A 19,199-nucleotide genomic window follows, 5' to 3' on the forward strand; every position below is an offset into this window, starting at 1 on the left:
TTTATTTGTTTATTTAGTTTGTTTAGGCATAACAAATCAGTCAGTGAAGATCTTTCTCTTCTGATTAAATTATCCACAAAACTACATGGTGCACCTCTAAGACAAGATATTACCACAAGCCCACCAAAACAAACCATAGAAAAACAATCAGTGAATGAGCAGCTTTCTTTTTCAAATTTCTAAGTAAACACTTGGCAGGATGTTGAACCCAGGGGGGTTTCTGTATCACTAATGGAGGTGCTGTTAGCAGTAAGTGGTTGCACGGTTACAGGAAGTAGAACAAAAGGTATGGGAAATGAAAAGCGAAAAGCGGGTTTATAAAAGGCGAGGCGGTTCATCGAGTGATGGGTTAAAAAACTTCTCAGACTCTGCTATTTACGGCCTGCCGCCTCACACGCCTGATAGAGACAGAACAGCATGGAGACGCTTCTCTTTCTATTTCCTCAATTCAACTACATGGCCCCGAAGGAGGAAGCATATTTCAAAATGCTCGGTCCACAAGACTTGCAGGCACCAAAGATGAAGGACGATAGTAGCAGGTTGGTGTGAAAACCTCAGTTATATTCTTCTTCTTTTTTTTTAGGAATGAGTAATTTCATTTTGAGATTTAGTAAATGTTTCAGCTAATGTCAGAAATCTGAGTAGTGCAACTTTTATCAGGAGGAAAGAGATGAAGCAACATATGTGTAGAAAGGTTTTTATTTGACTCAAGGGCAGCGTGGCACCATTATAACAGAGATGTGATGTTTCAATGCATTACCTTATCTGAGCGTAATTCAAGGCCACCGCAGCTGACTGTGAGGCTGTTAGACTTTTAAAAACCCAGCTGTCCTCCATGATGAGTCTCTGCTGCCTTTTTGTTAGAACACGTCTGCATATGTGACTTCTACCACAAAGTCGTTGTGTAATTTATAGTGTTTCATGTAAGCCACTTAAGAAATGTGTCTGCGAGGAGTAACCGTGACAAGTTGCTGATTTGGGGAACAGTTTCACAGTTGCGCTCACAGACAGTTTGTGGAACTTGATGTACTTTCTCCTCTGTTTTGCAGGCAGAAAGACAAGGAGAGGAAGAGCCGACTAAGCCTTTTTCTCACCAAGTCAGGCTCTCATGAAAACGTCAGTCCCCATAAAAAGACAAATACGACGCCCAGCAAGTGAGGCAAAATCCATTAATTTCTTACAGAGGCGATGCTGTTTTTGACAAGCATTATTCATTATTAACCTCAGTTTCCAGCACCCTCCATGACTCATTGCGCACTTGTAGAAACAGACGTCTCATGAGAATCCAAAACCTTTTTTTTTTTTTTGCAGCATCATTAGGGAAGCCCTGACCGCATCTCTGATTTTTTTTCTGCAGCATCTCACCGGAGGCAGCTTTGCAATGGAGTGACTCCTTTGAAGAACTGCTGAAGAGCTCGGGTCAGTTCAAAGCCCCCAAAATGTCTGGAGAATGTGTCAAATCGCCATCCAAAACGGTTCCTTCTGCTGTCAAACAATTTTGCTCCATTTGAATTGTAAACCGTTAAGGAGTGCTACAGGCAATAAATAGTTAATGAGGAGAGCAGCGAGAGTTTCACTACATCTTTTAATGTTTGTTAGCACAGATAGTAATACAGAAACTGTGCAACTTCCTCATAGTCGCGGAAGTTGCACTTTAGTTCCACAGTGAAACACTGTAAACCACTGTGTGTGCTCAGTTGGGTTGACATAGTCACTGCCCTATAGTAAGATAATAATATTGTAAATAGTAAGTATATTAAGTATATATGTTGTAAGTATATTTAAGCTACGAAAGGTTTATAGATATAATTTAATTGTTTGTACAGTGGGGCCATTTTAACGACTTTGGGACGAGGATTTAATGGAAAGTCTATGTGCCTCCTCTGCACGCCCTGCTACAATCAAATGTGACCTTTATTTAGCCAACAGGCTCAGAATATACACATTTTCAGCTGTCCCTCTCTTTATTGTGTCACTCCAGTCACTAAAAGTGTGTCTCTGTCTCTGTCTCTGTTTCCTCACAATCAGATGGGGTGGAAACCTTCTCTCAGTTCCTCAGGACAGAGTTCAGCGAGGAAAACATCGAGTTCTGGTTGGCCTGCGAGGAATACAAGACCATCGATTCTGACACGAAGCTGCTGTCCAAAGCCAAATATATTTATACAGTTTTTATTGAATCGGACGCCCCTAAAGAGGTATGGCATGGCATGTTTATTTATAACTACATGGATGTAATGTTGCAACATACTGTAGGATAAAGGCTGGTTTAGCATTTTCTTTGGTTCATTTGGGAGGTTTCAAATATTTATGTCATCATAATAAAAATATCAGTGGGCAGAGTCTCAAGCACTACATAGTCATGAGCCTGCAGCAGGTTGACCTTTGTAAGCAACGGTTACAAGCAGCAGCTCACTGAGGTCAGGCATCTAGTGCATGCACTGCTGCAAAGCAGGTCGGGTTATTTCTGTGGGAGACAGCAGCGGTTTCAAAGGTTTCCATTCCCTTAGCGAGGATGATGCGACCACCATCTGATATGCTTTCAGGCCCTGCAGCAGATCTGACCGTTAGAGAGTTTGCCGTCTGGTTTGAGGTTTTTGACACTCTGCAGAACTGGAGAGAGCAGCACCCACACACTTTCAGTATTAGATGAGTGTATGTGTACAAATGAAAGATTTTGGAGCAGGCATCAGTGAGCTGAAGACGTACCGAGTGATTTCCAGGGAGGTCAGAATGTAAACGAGCGTCGCTTTAATATGAACTGTGCACACACACTGTGAATATTCTGAGAGCTTTGGTCGTGGTCATGATTTTTCTTTCTTTTTTTTTTCTTTCTTATCTTTTGTGATGCAGCACATAGCAAGCGAGAGTCGCAACAGTAACAACACTGTGTGCAAAGACATTAAGTGCTTACAATGAAAACAACAACACGAGACAAATAAACAAACAAATGGTATTTTGGGACGTTGTATGTTGGGGGTGTTAAAGAGCAAAAAAAGGGGCATGGACATGATTGGAATGGGCAAAAGGAGAAAAGGAGGGAGAAAAAAAATTCAAATGATAATAAAAAAATCCCTCCCCACACTCATGCAAATTGTGATATCAAGAACATTTTCTTGTAATAACATGATAAGTTTGTATTTCATAATAATGTTAAAAAAACACTTCTGTATCCCATGACTATAATTGCCGTAATTAGTATGTTGAGACAAAAAACTCAACTCAAACTGAATCCGACAACCAAGTCCAGTAATTATTGTGTTGTTATAAACATTCAGATCAAGACACAAAGTGTGCCTCATTATACATGGCATTCCTTTAGTCTAGCTTTACTGTATTTACTTACTGTATGAGTTATTCATTATGTCCTCATTTCCTTTCACTCAGGTCAACATTGACTACAGCACCAAGACGGCCATCCAGAAGACCATAGCACAGCCCACAAAGAGCTGTTTTGAAGCAGCCCAGATGAAAGTCTACAGCCTGATGAAAAAGGATTCCTACACCAGGTTCCTCCAGTCTGACATTTATCTGCGTCTCACCAGGAGGAAAGGCCCGGGGGCCACCATGTTTCGCAGAAGGTCACGCTCCTGTGTGTTCAACGACAGAGGCGAGGCCACAAGTGAACCTTCGGCCTGGTAACACGTGGTAACATTGCAGTCGTAGCGGCTCAATCTGTGAAACAGATTAATATATAGGAGATAATCCCTGATTTGCAGCACAATTGTTGGAACACACCGTGTGTTGCGGAGGCTTATTATCCACAGGTTTGCTTCTGCAGAGTGTTATTTTCTTATAACCACAATGGTTACAGTGGATTATCTCACCTACATATAGCAGCTGGCTGGTGATTAAAGTAAAAATTTAAAAGAACAGTTCAACATTTTGGGAATTATGCTTTATCACTACCTGATCCAAGCAGCACATGCTCTAGCATGTCCGCTATCTTGGACATCAAGGTATGGCAACACCACGAGGATAAATAAGATGTAGGAACTCTGCATTAAAAAAGACAAAACCTTTATTTAATATTTTGTTGAGTTGTGTACTACCATTATACCAGTTTCTTCCTCCTTGGTTGCCAGTCTCTTGTTCGGCTAGACTGAGGGGAAATTGGCGAACACAACTAGACATTGATAAAACTTTAAAACTTTACCTCGTCTGTGAAGATTTGGACCTGAGACACACTGTTTATCTGCCTTAACAGCTAGATTACTTTACTGTACACTAGCCGTAAGCTAACGTTAGCAAGCAACACTGAGGGTGTGTGCTTCAGTGTGTTTAACTTCAGGTCAACCCTCAGTCAATTCAGCACTCACCAGAGACTCCAGTTCTACCCATCTCTGTTAATAATTAACAAATCAGCTGCTGGTTACGGGCGGTTCATGTGACAGACTATTTCCTGGTTGCCTGACAATGTCATGTGACAACAATGGTTGATTGAAGTTCAGCCTGCAATTTGCCCTTTGTTTCCAGTCTTAATGCCAAGCAAAGCTAGCTGGCTGCTGGTGGTGGTTTTATATCTACCATGCAAACATGAGAGTGGCATCGTTCTTCTCACCTCAAAGGCAAATCAGCATATTTCCCAAGATGTTGAAATATTCCTTTAAGAAACATACTACACAGCGGGATAACAGCTGACACCGTTAGCCTTTAAGCAGTAGGAATATTTAAAAAGGTTACGAGGCCACTATGTCAGAGACATGTGGTTATCTGAAAATAATGCACAATTTTCCGGCCAAACAGAATTGAGTATTCTCTGCGGCCACCAGATTATTCTGCAGCCCTTGTCTTCTCTCTCTCAGAGGCACTGCGCTGCCTGCGGTTTGATGGTTTTTATACTTTCCCAAATCTCAAAACTTGAGTGACAACAGGATGGTCGGGGACAGACTCTCAGCCGAAGTGCCTCCGCGCTGCTGACAGTATTCAGCCAGCCGTACAGGCTTCCACACTGAGGCCTCTCTCCTGACTGCAGACACAGTACGCTTCAACTGCTTTGTCTTCCAATCTAGCAATAGCACCTTATACAACATAAATACTGTTGATATGGCGAACAAGCTAATTTGACCATATCTCATTAAAATGGATTCATGATTTCATCCCTCCTACTGTCCAACCCCCTCAAGACTAATGTGCATCCACGGTGTCTGCAGAGCACCGAAACTTTTTAATGAGGGATATATATCTCTCATTTCTGTTATTGATTAATTCTATCCCGTTTTCCACACACAGACAATGCATATATCTTATATGAATACTAATATTATCTAATATTATATTAATTATGATTGCTGTTTTTCAGTTTGCTACCATCTCACATAATTTATGTATTACTATGATCATTACTGTTGCCTTGCTGTTGTAAAATATACAGTGTGTACTTTAATATGTGGAGTAACTCAAATAAACACTTTCTTACAAAAGCAGTTATAATGAGGCTTTTTGTGTCATTAATTAGTTTGAATGACCTCATCTAAACGTGACAAATGGAGCCGTTATGTTTGCATATTACACTAGTGGGGGAAATTGTGATGGTGTGTAGCTCCCTCGTCCAAATCACTGAAAAATTAATAGACCTCATCAAATCCCACCAACCCCAGCACAGAATTATTCATGTTACTGTATATGTATTCACAAGCTATACTTCTTACAAAGACAAATACATATTAATTTGGAAGTGTCAGCGATCCCACTGAGTTCACCCCCAAACTCTTGTGTATATATGCAGAAAAAATGAATACCAGTACATATGTGTGCACAGCATAAAGCTGGGTACACAAATGTGCCCACAGAGCCAGTTTAGCTCATTAACACAGATGTCAGGGCTTCTAGTAGCCTTCAGAGGGATGAAGTCCGTCTCAGCCCAAGTTACTGCCATTTTAGAAAAACCTGTGTGGAATATCTCACAGTTCACATTAATTATGCATCCATCGAGACGGCAGCGGCATGCGTGTGCTGCAGTTTCCTGCTGTCTTCTCACACAAATCGTCTGGGAAGGGAGGGAAAATGTAATGATGTGTTAACAAAGGTAGGAGCTCAGCTGGCCTGCCAAATTCATCACAGCTTAAGATTAGTTGGCCGCTAAGAATTCGCTGGCAGATTTCTTCTTTCTTTCCCATTGGTATTTAAATTTGTGACTCAGTCGGCGCTAAAAGCCTCTGAAATCATCCACAAGTTAAAGATGTATTGTAGGAGCTCCAAGGGGGAAACAAAAGAGTAGGAAAGCAGTTTGCCTGGAGATATGAGGCTTGTAATACAAGATGAATACCAGTCTAAGAGGAGTTTAAAACAAAAAGATTTATTGTAAGGTGTCTAACAGCAGAGTTTTACGCAGATTTCCTCAAACAAATGGGACTCTTTTTAAAAGATTCCTCAATCCAAGTAAAAGTCTGTCAGTGGTTTTGCACCCATGGGCTCTGTTACAAACTTTTACACCACACGTTCCCGTTTTAAGAACCAGTTGTCCCGTCTCAGAAGCTTTTATCTTACGCTACGTGAGCCAAATTTAGAAGTAGTTTCGCTGACTCCCAGGCTCAGATATTGAATTTTGAAATTTTCCCCTTACAAATCTTTTTGCACCTGATGTTGTTGGCCTGCAATATTGACAGACCTAAATAAATTTCAGTGCAACTTCAAACCAAAGGCTGCGTTCAGTCTGAAAGCCTCAAGGTGAGACTTTGTACACAACAGTCTTTATGTGGGGGAAAAAGAGGTTGAATTCCTGACAGACGACCTCCCTCAATACACAGATGAATAGGCGCCAGGTTGCCGGAGGCAGTTCTGTAAGGGGCTCTATTTAATAATTTGCAGCAATTTACATGCATCGATCACTTTTTTTTTTGGCCATATGTGAGCAGACTGTAACATGAACATGAACCTTCATTTCTCTCGGATGTCGATATAAGCCTGTGGATGATTTGTTTAAAGGAGCTATAGGTAAGAATTTTAGTTGAAAAAAGTAAAAACAGATTAACTAAAATTATCAACAGAATGTGAATGATTAACAGTTTTGACATGATGATGTCTATGTGTCGCAGGGGAATCTGATGAAGTTAGCAGGTTAGCCAGCTAGCCCTGGTCCTTCCTGGTCCATAGCTGCCATGCTAGAGGTTTGAAAACTAACACTCCCCTGGAACCGAGCTCCAGTCTGAACCGCTAGCTGCACGGCTAAGTAAGCTAACTAGCTAAAGGCAGCTACAGTTTGCAGCAGTTAGCAGTTACTCTGGTGATATGCTGCCCCTTATTTATTTGGCAAATTCTTAAATATTGCACCTTTAATTTGCATAATGCTGCCGGACTGTGGATTCTTTTTGAGGGAGTCGGAGGGTGTTCAGAGTCCAAAGCTTGAGACTTTATGCACGTTCTCGAGTGCCTCGTGTCAGTGCCTTTCTCCAGTAGCTAACAGTAGCTCATGTTAGTTTAGAAATGGAGTCTGCTAAGCTCCACAGAGCCCCTTATGCAATACAATACAATCTCTGCAGGCTGAAGGCTAACAAAAAAAAAAAAGAAAGACGAAAAACATTTTTTTTAACTATTTCCCTCAAAGAAAGTTTGTGAATAGATTATACAAAATTCTGAAGACTTCTGAAACTCAGAAACTGGTTTTCATTGTCAAGGTCAAGTCAATGCCTGGACTAGAGTTTTTCTATCCTTGTTTATTTGGTTTGATTTATTATTTAATGGTCATCAGATATTGGACAAAATTTACAGCTGAAAGGGTGAAAAGTAAGTAAACAAAGAAATGAAGGTCACTGCACAATCCCTGCTGCTCCCTGTTTCCATGATACAACTCGAGAGAAAGAGATTAAACACTTTCTAATTAAATCACAGGTGTGCTTGCTGAATCACTTGAAATCTAATTTAAATAGGTTTTCAGGTTACATCTGCGACCTGCACCAGCTCTCACCCTGCTGTCCGGGTTCTTAGCAGCTTCAGTAGAAGGCTCCAAACCCCATTTATGTCCAAATTAACAAAACAAGCTGGACCAACAGTGAAGAAAAACACACAAATTCAATGCTGTCAGTTACAGAGAGAGCTGGACACATGATACAATTGTAAAGTATATACAGGAGGCCTTAAGAGGACGAGAGTGCCACCCTCTGTATGGTGGGAAAAACTGCAACTTGGTATGAAAAACACAGTTGAAACGCATGCTGTATCACAAGTGAGACGCAGTAGATTGTGAGTATGAAAACAAGTCAGTGCTCGTGGCTCAGAGTCGTACAGAGTCCCTTTTGTCCTTGGATGCTAACACTGACCGTCTAGAATAACTTGAATCACAACATCTTGGATACTCAAAGGCAACAATCCTGAGCATTCGGTTTGTCCTCATCTCTCTCCTGCTGGTGCCTTTTTTGAAAAACAAATTCTTAGTGCGTCTGCACACATGCAAATAGGAGCAGCCTGGGTGTTTTCCATCACCTGCTGTGATTTACATTCTTGGTTTGTTTTGGCCCATCATGTCTCCACCTGTGGTCAGGAAGGTCAGGATAGGTTTAAATGCATTGGGCATACTTATGTTTATATGTATTTATTAAGATTCACTGTATGACGTGACCTGTATACACTAAACCCAATGGGCTTATGATCACAAGAATGAGTAGTGCTTGTCTCAAATCATCTCAATCAAACATCTTTTGATGGAAGTTGAAAATTGTGTCCAGGCATTCACGGTCCCCAGAGGTTGAACCACAGCCACTTACAGCCAAGAGGTTCGCATTGATCCTTTTCAACGAAATTTCCCGATAACTACTTCATGGAATGCTGTGAAAGTTCACCCAAATATAAAAATTCAGCCATCATCTTCATGCTGATGGAAAGTCAGGTGAAGTTATAATAGTCTGCAAAACATTTCTGAAGTTTTACAGCAAAACAGTGTTGGAGCATTCTCCTAAACAACTGAAGTAGATGGTGACTGAAAGAAAACATAAAATGGCTCCATACAGCTTGTCTGACCTACAGTAATCACAGTCTCCAGAAGCCTCAATATCCCATAATGACTTGAAAAGACATTATTTACCCTCTTTGTAAGCAGAAATCTTCACTGTAGCTGCTAAACTAAAGGCGTTAGTAACAGTATTATGATTTTAAAATAAGGAATGATATAGTGTGAAACTATGCACATGTGCACACATGACAACACTTCTCACACAACATCACTCTGGACTTAGTACTTGATTTATATATGTTTGGTATTGAGGTAATAAAAAATTAACAGAAAGTATTCAAGTTACATTACTTTATAATTGTGATACTTAGATTATGTTACTGACTACACTTTAAAGGCCAGTATTGGATATAAAGTTTACTCACTGATCATTTTAGTTTTTGCTTTTACTGCAACTACTGATTTCAAATGTGTTTATTCACTATACAGACATAATTCTATTTATGCGGACATGTCTTATTTATAGTATTAGCCTATTTTGTTATTCATACATTACATTTAGTTTTAAAAAAAAGAAAAAAGAAAAGGGTTAGAGGCTGCCTGGTGAGACAGACGCCTGGAGCAGGAGGAGCAGGGCAGTCGATCCAGTGTGGGAGCAGAGCTGTCCCTCGACGGCGCCGAAAACAGAGGGCGGCAGGATCAAAGTGAAGACCAAGGAAGCGGACGATTATTTTTGAGTTGTCAACATCACTAATGCTAAAGATTATGAATAGAATGTGAATATAAGTGTATATGCGGTGTGAGTATAATTATTATGATATTTTTTGAGAATCCTGCTGCCTCTGGTCTGTTATCAAAGATCCAGTTATGAACTTAAGGTAATACTCAGTACCTGATTAATGTGAGACTAGTCAGTAACTACTCATGACACTCAGTCATGAGTGTCATTTTATATGAAGGTACACAAAAAGAAAAATGTAACCAATGATTAAGTAATGAGTATCTAATGAGTCGTTATTGGGTAACTACTCAGTATGATGCTTCACCTTACTTGATGCTACACAAAAAGTAAGTAATGATTAAGTAATTAGTAACTAATGAGGTATATTGGGGAACTACTCAGTATAATGTTCTACTTTACTTGAAGGTACACTAAAAGAGTAACTAATGATGATTATGAATGAAAAAGTCGTCACTAGTTCAGCAGCTGGTTGACAGTCAAACAAGACCAGCAAATGAAGAAAGTGATCAGCATGTCAATTCACAGTTATTTATGAAGTCCTCATTACTTAATGATTCATCAATGCAGTATCTCCCCGTCTGTTCTTCAGTAACTACTCACATTTTGTGTACCTTATTGTCAAGTGTTACCAACTTGTAAATAGCGTTTACTGTATGCCAGCATCTAAGACAATTATAACTGAAACAACTCAGACTTTTCTGAAAGGTCCATTTCATCCCACTAATTATACAGTGTCCGAACGTCAAACAAACAAGGGCACCTCATTTCATCAGAACATTTGCTAGATGTGGTGTCATATCGTAAGTGTACAGTATTTGTTAACCCTCAGCTTACTTCATGGTCACACAGCCTATTGAGTTGGCTGGTATAATGAAAAGAGTACAGCCTCACGAGCAGCAGAGCATCAGGTTGTCATTTTATAAGATGTTTACTTTACCAGAGTTTGAAAAATCCAAATCACGACCTTTTTGTTTCAAGAGCCAGTGATCACCTACATCATTTGAACGTGTCGTATGAGGCATATTAATAAATCAGTGCTTGTTTATTCTTTTTGTCATCTTGATGTATGAAGAACACTGCAGGTATGCAAATGGTAGGATGACAAACCCTTTTTTACTCCATAGTGAATTTGTTTAAGGCTATTTGTTTATGGTCAGGATCTCTCCCGGAGCTTCCTGACCATCGCTCAATGGTCAAATCTTATACTGAATTTGACCACTACCACAATAGCCATGATGTCACCATAATATAATAATAATACATGATTACAACCATAAAGAAACTACACTGTAGTTCTTACTTAGTGGTGAAAAAGTGAGGCCTTCAACAGTCTCAAATTTATTGGTGAAGGTAATCTTAATTAGTTTATTTAATCCTGAACCATCTCCCATATTGTCACACTCATGTTAATGATAATCACTGCTTTGGAGGGAGGTGCGGTCAGCTTAAATCACAGCCCAGTTCGTTTCTCCTCAAGGTGCGACAGACATGGAAGGATGCCCCGTCTCTCCCAACGACAACACTTTGCATACAGATTTCCATATATTCCATTCATGTTGGGTGGGGGTCATTTAGATTTGTTCAGTCACTTGACTCCTTTATTTCCAAACAATCGCAACCCCCTCTTCAGTCTGGCAGGATCTTATCTCTGTCTCCCTTCGTAGAGGACGAGGAGATGGCGATAAAGTGAGTTACTGAATATTTGTTTATTGGGCCTTTACCATTTTCAGCAGGCAACATCTTACAGCAGCCATGTGGAAAATGCCAAGGAGGTTTTCACTCACTGTAAGTCTCACCATGCGCTGTGCCTTTGTTTCTGAAGGGGATTGTAGTGATGGGAGGTTGCTTTCAAGTGCTCAATGCGTTAAATTGAATGTTTACAAGTCATCTTGAAACATATCACATACTGTGAATGGTTGATAATTTGGCAGTGAGTGCGGTTTGCAGGTGGAGTTCACAGATAACTGGGCTAGTGATAGATCTTGATGCTCTTTTCAAGGGTAGATTGTGTTGCTTCCCCAAGGATCCACTGGAGGATGTTGAGACCTGGAGCGAGTCTGTGGACAAGGTCCTCAGTTGTAAAGGTGAGAGTCTCTTCTGATCCTACATACACTAGTTGACTGTATATATACTGTGCACTAACCCACTTACTGTCCTCTGTGATTTCCAGCCGGACAGATAGCTTTCCGGGAGTTCCTGAAGTCCGAGTACAGTGAGGAGAACATACTGTTTTGGATCGCCTGTGAGGAGTACAAAAAAACCAAGACGGTCCCAGAGATGATCTCCTCTGCCAACAGGATCTACTCAGAGTTTGTCCAAACAGAAGCGCCCAAACAGGTAAAAAGAAAACAAAAAAAACGATTACACCATATAATGGATATCATTCATAAATTGTTCACTCTTAACAAACAACAAAGTGTTTTATAAACCATTTATCAAGCAATTGTAAAGGTTTATAAAGTTCCAACCAATATTTATAGATGAAGATGAACCATTTACAAAGTAATATAAACAATAGATGTGACTTAACAATTAACAATTGCTTAATAAATGGTTTATTTATTAGTATTTCATTCATGTTAGCAATGAAATAACTATTAACTAAAGTTAACTTAACTATGAATATACCATTTATTAGTTTTGGAAGAAGTTCATACATACTCAATATTTAAAATATTGATGAGTTAATAATACAAACTCAGAAATATATTTGTTTCTATTAGTGAATGAACAAGCTGTTCTCAGAGGAAAATAAGGTCCCAGAACACTGTTTGAAGCTAGAAAGGTGGCAGGGTCCGCCACATATAAACATAGTAAAACAGAATGAAACTGTGTTGTCAGTTTGTTTATTCAGTTTATTCAGTCATGTAAGTGAACACAGTTTGTTTTGGCTTTCTCCTCTGATTGAAATTTCTTCCCCAAAACTACATAGTGCACCTTTAATGATGGTTATTATAAAGGTCGCAGCACTTTTATTGTAATTTGAATATAGAGGGCCTATAGAGATGAGGTGGCTGCTGTATAACTGTGTATTTTTGCATTCTATGGTGGTAAAACTCCTGAACTATATGTTAAGCGCAATTCCTCCCCAGAAAATTACAGTGAATGATGATGAAAAGAGCTGTCGTAAAACGCCCCTGGGCAATATTGTTTGATTCCAGATCAACATAGATTGCGGTACCAGAGAAAACATAACAAAGAACATCTCCCAGCCGACCCTGACTTCGTTTGATACAGCACAGAAGCTCATCTACAGTCTGATGGCCAGGGATTGCTACCCGCGCTTCCTAAAATCTGACATCTATCAGGGACTCCTGAGGAGAACTGATTCAAGGTGACTGTTTTAAAACTGGCAGCCTCTCACGAAAATCTTCTCCCCCGACTCTGATCTACTGTAGCGCTCTTTGATTTCAGTGTGGATAACGGGTTTCATACCATACAATTCAGATTCTTAAGTGTAGCAGAAATAGCTTTTTCTCAACCTGTGTGATCCAGTAGACGGGCTTGTATTATACTTCATCTCTTTAATTATGTTAAGATAAAAAAAAAGAGGTCTTTAAAGAGATTGTGCACATAATTCATTTATGATTATCTATTCTCCCTCCTCCATCCCATGAAGTTCATAATAAAAAGGATTTATTCTATTGTAAAGTATTATCAACACTTTATCTAATTGATTATGCAAATATACATCCTTAGTCTCTGAGAAATTCAACTTTCACATGCAAATAAAAATGTGACTGTATTGTTAAAACGTCTGTCTCAGTTTTGTGTTCTATCAACTGTTTCTTCGTCCATTTATGTTGTAGTTTTTTGACAAAAACTAAAGACTGTGGGTTGAATTGCATTTGGGTGTGGTCCTTTCGAATGCAATGCAAATCAGCTTTTTTGCTGTCAGACTGTAACATGGCGAGTGGTCAAAAGATACACCAGATGGCAACAGAGGCCTTCAAGGGACGTCATCCAGTAAACAAGAAGACACGACTAACCCAGCAAGAAGAAATGCCTCACACTTCCTCTGACTTTCGTGTGGTGTAATTCTCCAACGTCTCAGCTGCAGTTGGAAGAAGTTGGCGCGTTAAATACAATGTGGAGAGGAAGTGACTTAATCAACTCCGTCTGAAATGCCAGACTCAGGGTGGTGGTGTACTTTCGGTGGCACCTCAGATGGTTGCATGTTGCCAAGTTGGTTGAACATGATAACTGAGGGGATTCAAACCCCAACTTTGAATCTTGTGTAATGGAAAAATCTCTAACAATGCACATAGTGTAGGTATTTTGCTTGTCATTTCTGGTAAGATCATGGTGAATTTTACTATCTTATATAATCGTCTATGTAAAAAGTATGCAAATGCAGAAGAGCACAGGGTTCCTACGCAACCAGCTTCTAGGTCAGATGATAGCATGTAGGATTTAAATTACTCATGAAAGCTATGTTGTTCTCCTTTTGCACATACAACCTGAACATGATTGTTGACTGGTGTTTTTTTTGGGAGTTTGGAAAGTGGAAGTAGGCATAGCTTAGTTTCTTCATGTCACTGCTGGGCGTCAGACGAACATTTTGTTCTGTGTGTCGGTGGCATTTAATGCACGTGGGGATTTATTTTGAGGAGCGTTGTATAACACTCGGCGCTGTGCAGACTGCTCACCACAACTTCCTCTAGTTTAGACTCTGGTAGCTCAGGCCACCTCTAAGTGGGAGAAGGGCTAAGTTCGTTAGGTACTGTAAAAACATAAATAAATTAATTAATAAATAAATAAATAAATAAATAAAAACTATGATTAACCACATGTTGAACCTGCACTCGCTGTTATGCCGCATTGCAACGTGTATTCAAGCTTAAGTGCAGTCGGTATTGCTTACAAGAAACGAGGGCGGCATTAAAGCGAAAGGAATTGAAAGAAAAAGTTATAATCCTCAGAGTGTCAACAGTTGATGGAGGAAATCCACAGACGGGTGTTTCCACCGATAAAGAAAATGTTGAGATAACAGTATATGTCACCACAGCAAGGTATCAGCGGCTGCCTTCTCACACCAAGCGTTTCCTGTCAAGAAAACAAACAGAGTGTGACAAAACAGTAACCTCTGCTTCGAAGTCATTGAGTTGACTGCAATACTATGTGTCACTACATTTGTCAGGCCTCAGCTTGTTAACCGAACAATATCCGGTATATAATTACAGTAATGAAAATCCTTTTTACTGGAAACTTGCTTGAGATATTACAGGCATTCATCACTGTGAATGCTATGTGCAGTGGTGGACTTAACCCAACCATATTGCTTGCTAGCATATTAGCCTGTCAGACTGTTAGCATAAGTGACTTGTAAGACCACTTGTCCAACCTTGGCCTGTTAGCATGTAAGCCTGTTGTTAGCCTGTTAGCATGTTGTTAGCCCTTTAGCACGTCAGCATGTGTACCTTGTTGTAAAACTACTATATTTCATTGCTAAATTACTGCATGGTGCTGAACCCTAATTACAGTATTTCCTTGTAATGTACCATTTTCAATCAGTTGATGGTCGCTTCAGAATGCCACTAAAATTCTAATTCACAGCAGCTTAATGTAATATTCCAAATAATTACCCGTCATGCACTACAAAAGCATAATTACAGTAGTTTACTGTGAGAATTTACTATGAAAACCTGCTGTTTGTTCACAGTGTATTATTTTCATACCAGAAGTTTTACTTGTAATTATATACTTGCAATAACAAAAGCAAAACAGTGCAATGCAATGGCTGCAAGGTCAATCAAATGAATAAGGATCAAGTCTGGAAACCCCCACTCACTCAAAATTGTGGTTTTTGTCACTTCTATTTTCTGTTTGAGCTTCACTGTGCAGAATGTCTGTGTAAAGTTTAACACTAGGAGGCTGTGTTCAAATTAACTCGCTAAAGGGCAGAAGTTTCTCTGCATGCAACTGAAACTGGGTTTCACAGATGTCTCAGGATTCATCTCCACAGGTGAGTTTTTAGCTCTAAGGATGGCAGTGTCATTGCTCCATTATTTTAGTTCAGACTGAAATCTTGATTTCACTGCCATTTCATGATCATTCCCTTAAAGTGCTAGTCTCATTCCAGAGTCGGGGATACTGATAGTTAAGGCTTCATCGCCTTTGCCCCTGAGTATGGAGCCAGACTTGTATCTGCTTCAAAGTTATACAGTAAAACCTTCAAATTGGTCAGAAGATTTGCAGGTAACTGGTGAAGCAATGCAAGAGTTGGAATCATTTTAATGCACCTTAAAAACCTTAACAACTGTCTGACAAGGGAGAATTACAGTCAATGAATCCACATGAGAGAAGGGAGAAACGCATATGTGAAAGTTTCCTGATAATTTTCAGGGATGAACACTCTTGTTTGAATTTCAACTTTTCACAAGCTGAAAGAAGGTTTACCAACTCCAGATATGGACATGACTGGGTAACAAATTTAAGGTTGTTGACAGAAATATGGCACTTCAAGCATTCTGCATCACACAAGAGGACCAAGGAATTTATAAGAGAGGGAAGGGACATCAGATTTAGCATTGGTGCACACATTTGGAAGCAAACACTCATTTTCCTATTCCCTGCTGCGTGTTCTTTCAGAGTCTTCCAGAACTGGCACCAAACTCTGGCACCGCTACTAAATTCGATGATGTAATGTCCCTTCCTTATAGGTCCTTGAAGACATTCAAGAACTTGCACAAGCTTTTGAATATTCGGTAATGAAATTGGTGCCCATTTCTAACTGCCACACCGTTTTTCTCAAACTACCACCTGGGGGTGCCGGTGTCGGAAATGTTTGAAATTCCCCTCGTAGCTTAAACTGGCAATAGAGACTATTTTTTTTATTATTTTTTTTGCTTTCACGTATCATGGAGTAAAAGTTGATTGTGCAATGTAATAGCTATAGAAGTGAGAGACCATCAATGTTTAGATTGGTTCCTATAACCCTCTCTTTCTCCATACAATTATGTCTGCTGGGCACAAAATCTCCCAGGAGAATGAGGGTGACCCAGTCAGGCTGGCAGCCTGGCACCATTTCCATCTGCTTTCACGTCTCCATTATAGACTGAATGAATGAATACACTCATGGTGTGTCCTGTGCTGTTGGAAGGTGCTACTCTGAGGAAAACAAAAATAAACAATATAACTTGTGACAGCCGCCAATAACGATACCAATTAGAAAAACAAGGAGGAGGAGGTTGTCTGTTTCCACTTTAAGTTAATCATACATATATGCATCGCCCATATTTAAGGGTAAACAGCATCGTGAAGCAAGCGTAAGGTGTGATCAGGTCCACATACAATGCAACACATTTTATCAGGAATCCAAGTAAAGAATTCTGAAGGATTCCCTGGAGCAGCTTTGGGATGGATATTTTTTGTACCAACAGGATTGTGAAAGCAGATAAGTAAGGACAGCTCAGCTCCTGTGTGCTGTAAAACCTGACTGAATGTTTTTGTCATTATAAACTCAATGTGACCTGCAGCAGTTTCCTCCAAAAAAGTTCTGATCAACGTCACATTGCTTACATCATTAGCACTTACAGTAACTATAGAGCAGAGAGGGAAAGTAAAGGAAACACACCAATGAACCTAATGAAGCAAACGTTGGATATTGTTCTCTTTCAAAAACTCAAGAGGAATGTCCAGATGACAAAACTTTGGTTTTGTCACAACTTCCTGTTGACGTTGAAACAGGAAGTGACTAAAACAGTCAAATAAAACAAACCTTATTATCTCTCTAAGGGCAGTGACTGTGAGAACAAGGGGGATCTTCAGTGACACAGCTGAGGAAGAACTGACAGTGTTAGCAGTTTTACTCAGTTATGTTGACAAATTGATTAGCTCTACATCCTTTAACCTCCGTTAAAAGATTTCTTGATAACAACAAAAAGATTTCTTGATAACAACAAAAGGATTTCTTGGTATCACATCTGTGCTTTAAGCCACAGATTTTTTGGGGGGATTTTTCTTTTTGATTTTTTTTTAGATGGTATCATACTTTCTGTGTCCACAAGCTTCAATGCTGTCTACAATGGAAAAGCTTGGCTGGCATAATGTTACACCTAGTAACCACAGTGTCCCTGCTTTGACTCTGGTGGGAGACTTTAGTTTCATGTCATCCCCCTCTCTGTTTCCCCCGTGTATTTCCTGTCGCGACACCACTGTCAACGATCAAATAACAGCAAGAAGCTACAAATTGGAAAGAAAGACATTATTAAAGTTACGTAACAAGTCATTAGCAGAAAGAGGAGCTTCAAACTGACCCAGAGCAATCTCAACTTGTGTTGTGGTCGTGTTGTCTGAGGCTATGTTTCTGTCGGAAGCAAAACAAGACACAAGAGAGGCCAGAAATACAAGCATCTGAGAAGTGCATGCTCGTTGTCCTCATATGACAACACCAAGTCAAGAGTGTGTCACCACAGAGTGGGTGAGATCACAGACAAGTTAAAGGAAACAATTATGTTTAGAAACTCAGATGCCATTACTGCAGCAATAAATTAAAAAAATAAAAATAAAATTAAAAATACTGTACAGCAACAATTTGTCTTCTACACAGGTTCAGGTTCGCACCTACATCAGTAGAAAACAAAAATATATGTTTTATTCATAAATAAAGAAATATCTTGTATCATGCTTTACATTTAACACAAATAGTTAATATGTCTAGTGAACTAAAGTGAACCAAGTGACTCAGTCAAGAAGAACCGTTCAACATTTTGATGTTGTGTTTGAATGCGTTCTCTCACTTGGCTAATGCTTAACAATCAGGACACTAACATATAGTGAGGTTAGCTAGGAAGTGGTTGAATGCTATATTAGTTGTTCTCTAACGGAAGTAATTATTAATTACTATTAACTAAAAACTTAGCACGATGTCTGAGGAAAATGGCCACCATGTAAATATGGTCTATAGCAAGGATGACACATCAGTGGCCTTTTGAAGACAGAAAAAATGCTCGACTTCCCAGGTATGAAAATATCTGGATCTTCCGCGTTGTGCGGCCCATACAGCGTGCCCACAAGAGCCCTCCACCAACCAAGCCAGCTAACTTCCTGAGACCGAATGGCTCAGATTATGACAGTGAAACAAGTCATTTTGCAGAGGTTTGTGAAGCTACAAAAACACAATGTAAGCTTATGGGAAAAATTCTCTTTGGGGGTGCAGTGCATCAAGTGACGATGTAATGACACAATTTGGCCACTACGATAACTGACTTCAAAGCCTGGCACTTGGTTTATAGCAGGCCAAGTAAGGCTGAAACCCCCTGAATGTTCAATTGAGTGAGGATGCATTTTGTTGCTTAGCCTAAAGTAACACAGTCTCATTTCAAAGAAAACATGATATCATGAGAGGAACAGATGCTATTGTCAGGATACTACTGCTTCCTCACTGCAAGCTCTTATGAAAAGTCTTTAAAAAATATCTTTACTATCTGATACAAGTGCTCCGTAAAGCTTAACAGGGTATTTTTACGTGTTAAAATTGAATTGCACTGAGTGAATGATGATGAAACAGCCTCAACATTTAGTTAATAACATGTTTACAAAGACATAAAAACTGGCAGTGGTTCTCGGGCA

At 39.7% G+C, this 19,199-nt stretch overlaps 2 protein-coding genes across 2 annotated transcripts; both read left to right on the plus strand.

Annotated features, from left to right (window-relative positions):
• Nucleotides 1-387: 387 nt before the first annotated feature.
• Nucleotides 388-5,423, plus strand: rgs18 (regulator of G protein signaling 18). The gene is made up of 5 exons (XM_084370097.1): nt 388-539; nt 1,050-1,154; nt 1,358-1,419; nt 2,029-2,195; nt 3,385-5,423. Exons 1-5 carry the CDS (start codon nt 418-420, stop codon nt 3,637-3,639), a joined length of 711 nt encoding a protein of 236 aa, XP_084226223.1. The 5' UTR covers nt 388-417; the 3' UTR covers nt 3,640-5,423.
• A 5,955-nt stretch (nt 5,424-11,378) lies between these two features.
• Nucleotides 11,379-13,271, plus strand: LOC311267147 (regulator of G-protein signaling 21-like; the record flags this gene model as incomplete). Its single annotated transcript, XM_084370014.1, has 4 exons — nt 11,379-11,411; nt 11,626-11,710; nt 11,797-11,963; nt 12,788-13,271. The coding sequence occupies 4 exons, from the start codon at nt 11,379-11,381 to the stop codon at nt 12,962-12,964; spliced, it is 462 nt and encodes a 153-aa protein (XP_084226140.1). The 3' UTR covers nt 12,965-13,271.
• Between the last annotated feature and the right edge of the window lie 5,928 nt (nt 13,272-19,199).

Source organism: Pagrus pagrus, assembly GCF_965226575.1.
Source record: "Pagrus pagrus genome assembly, chromosome: 12".
In the NCBI taxonomy this organism is placed as follows: domain Eukaryota; kingdom Metazoa; phylum Chordata; class Actinopteri; order Spariformes; family Sparidae; genus Pagrus; species Pagrus pagrus.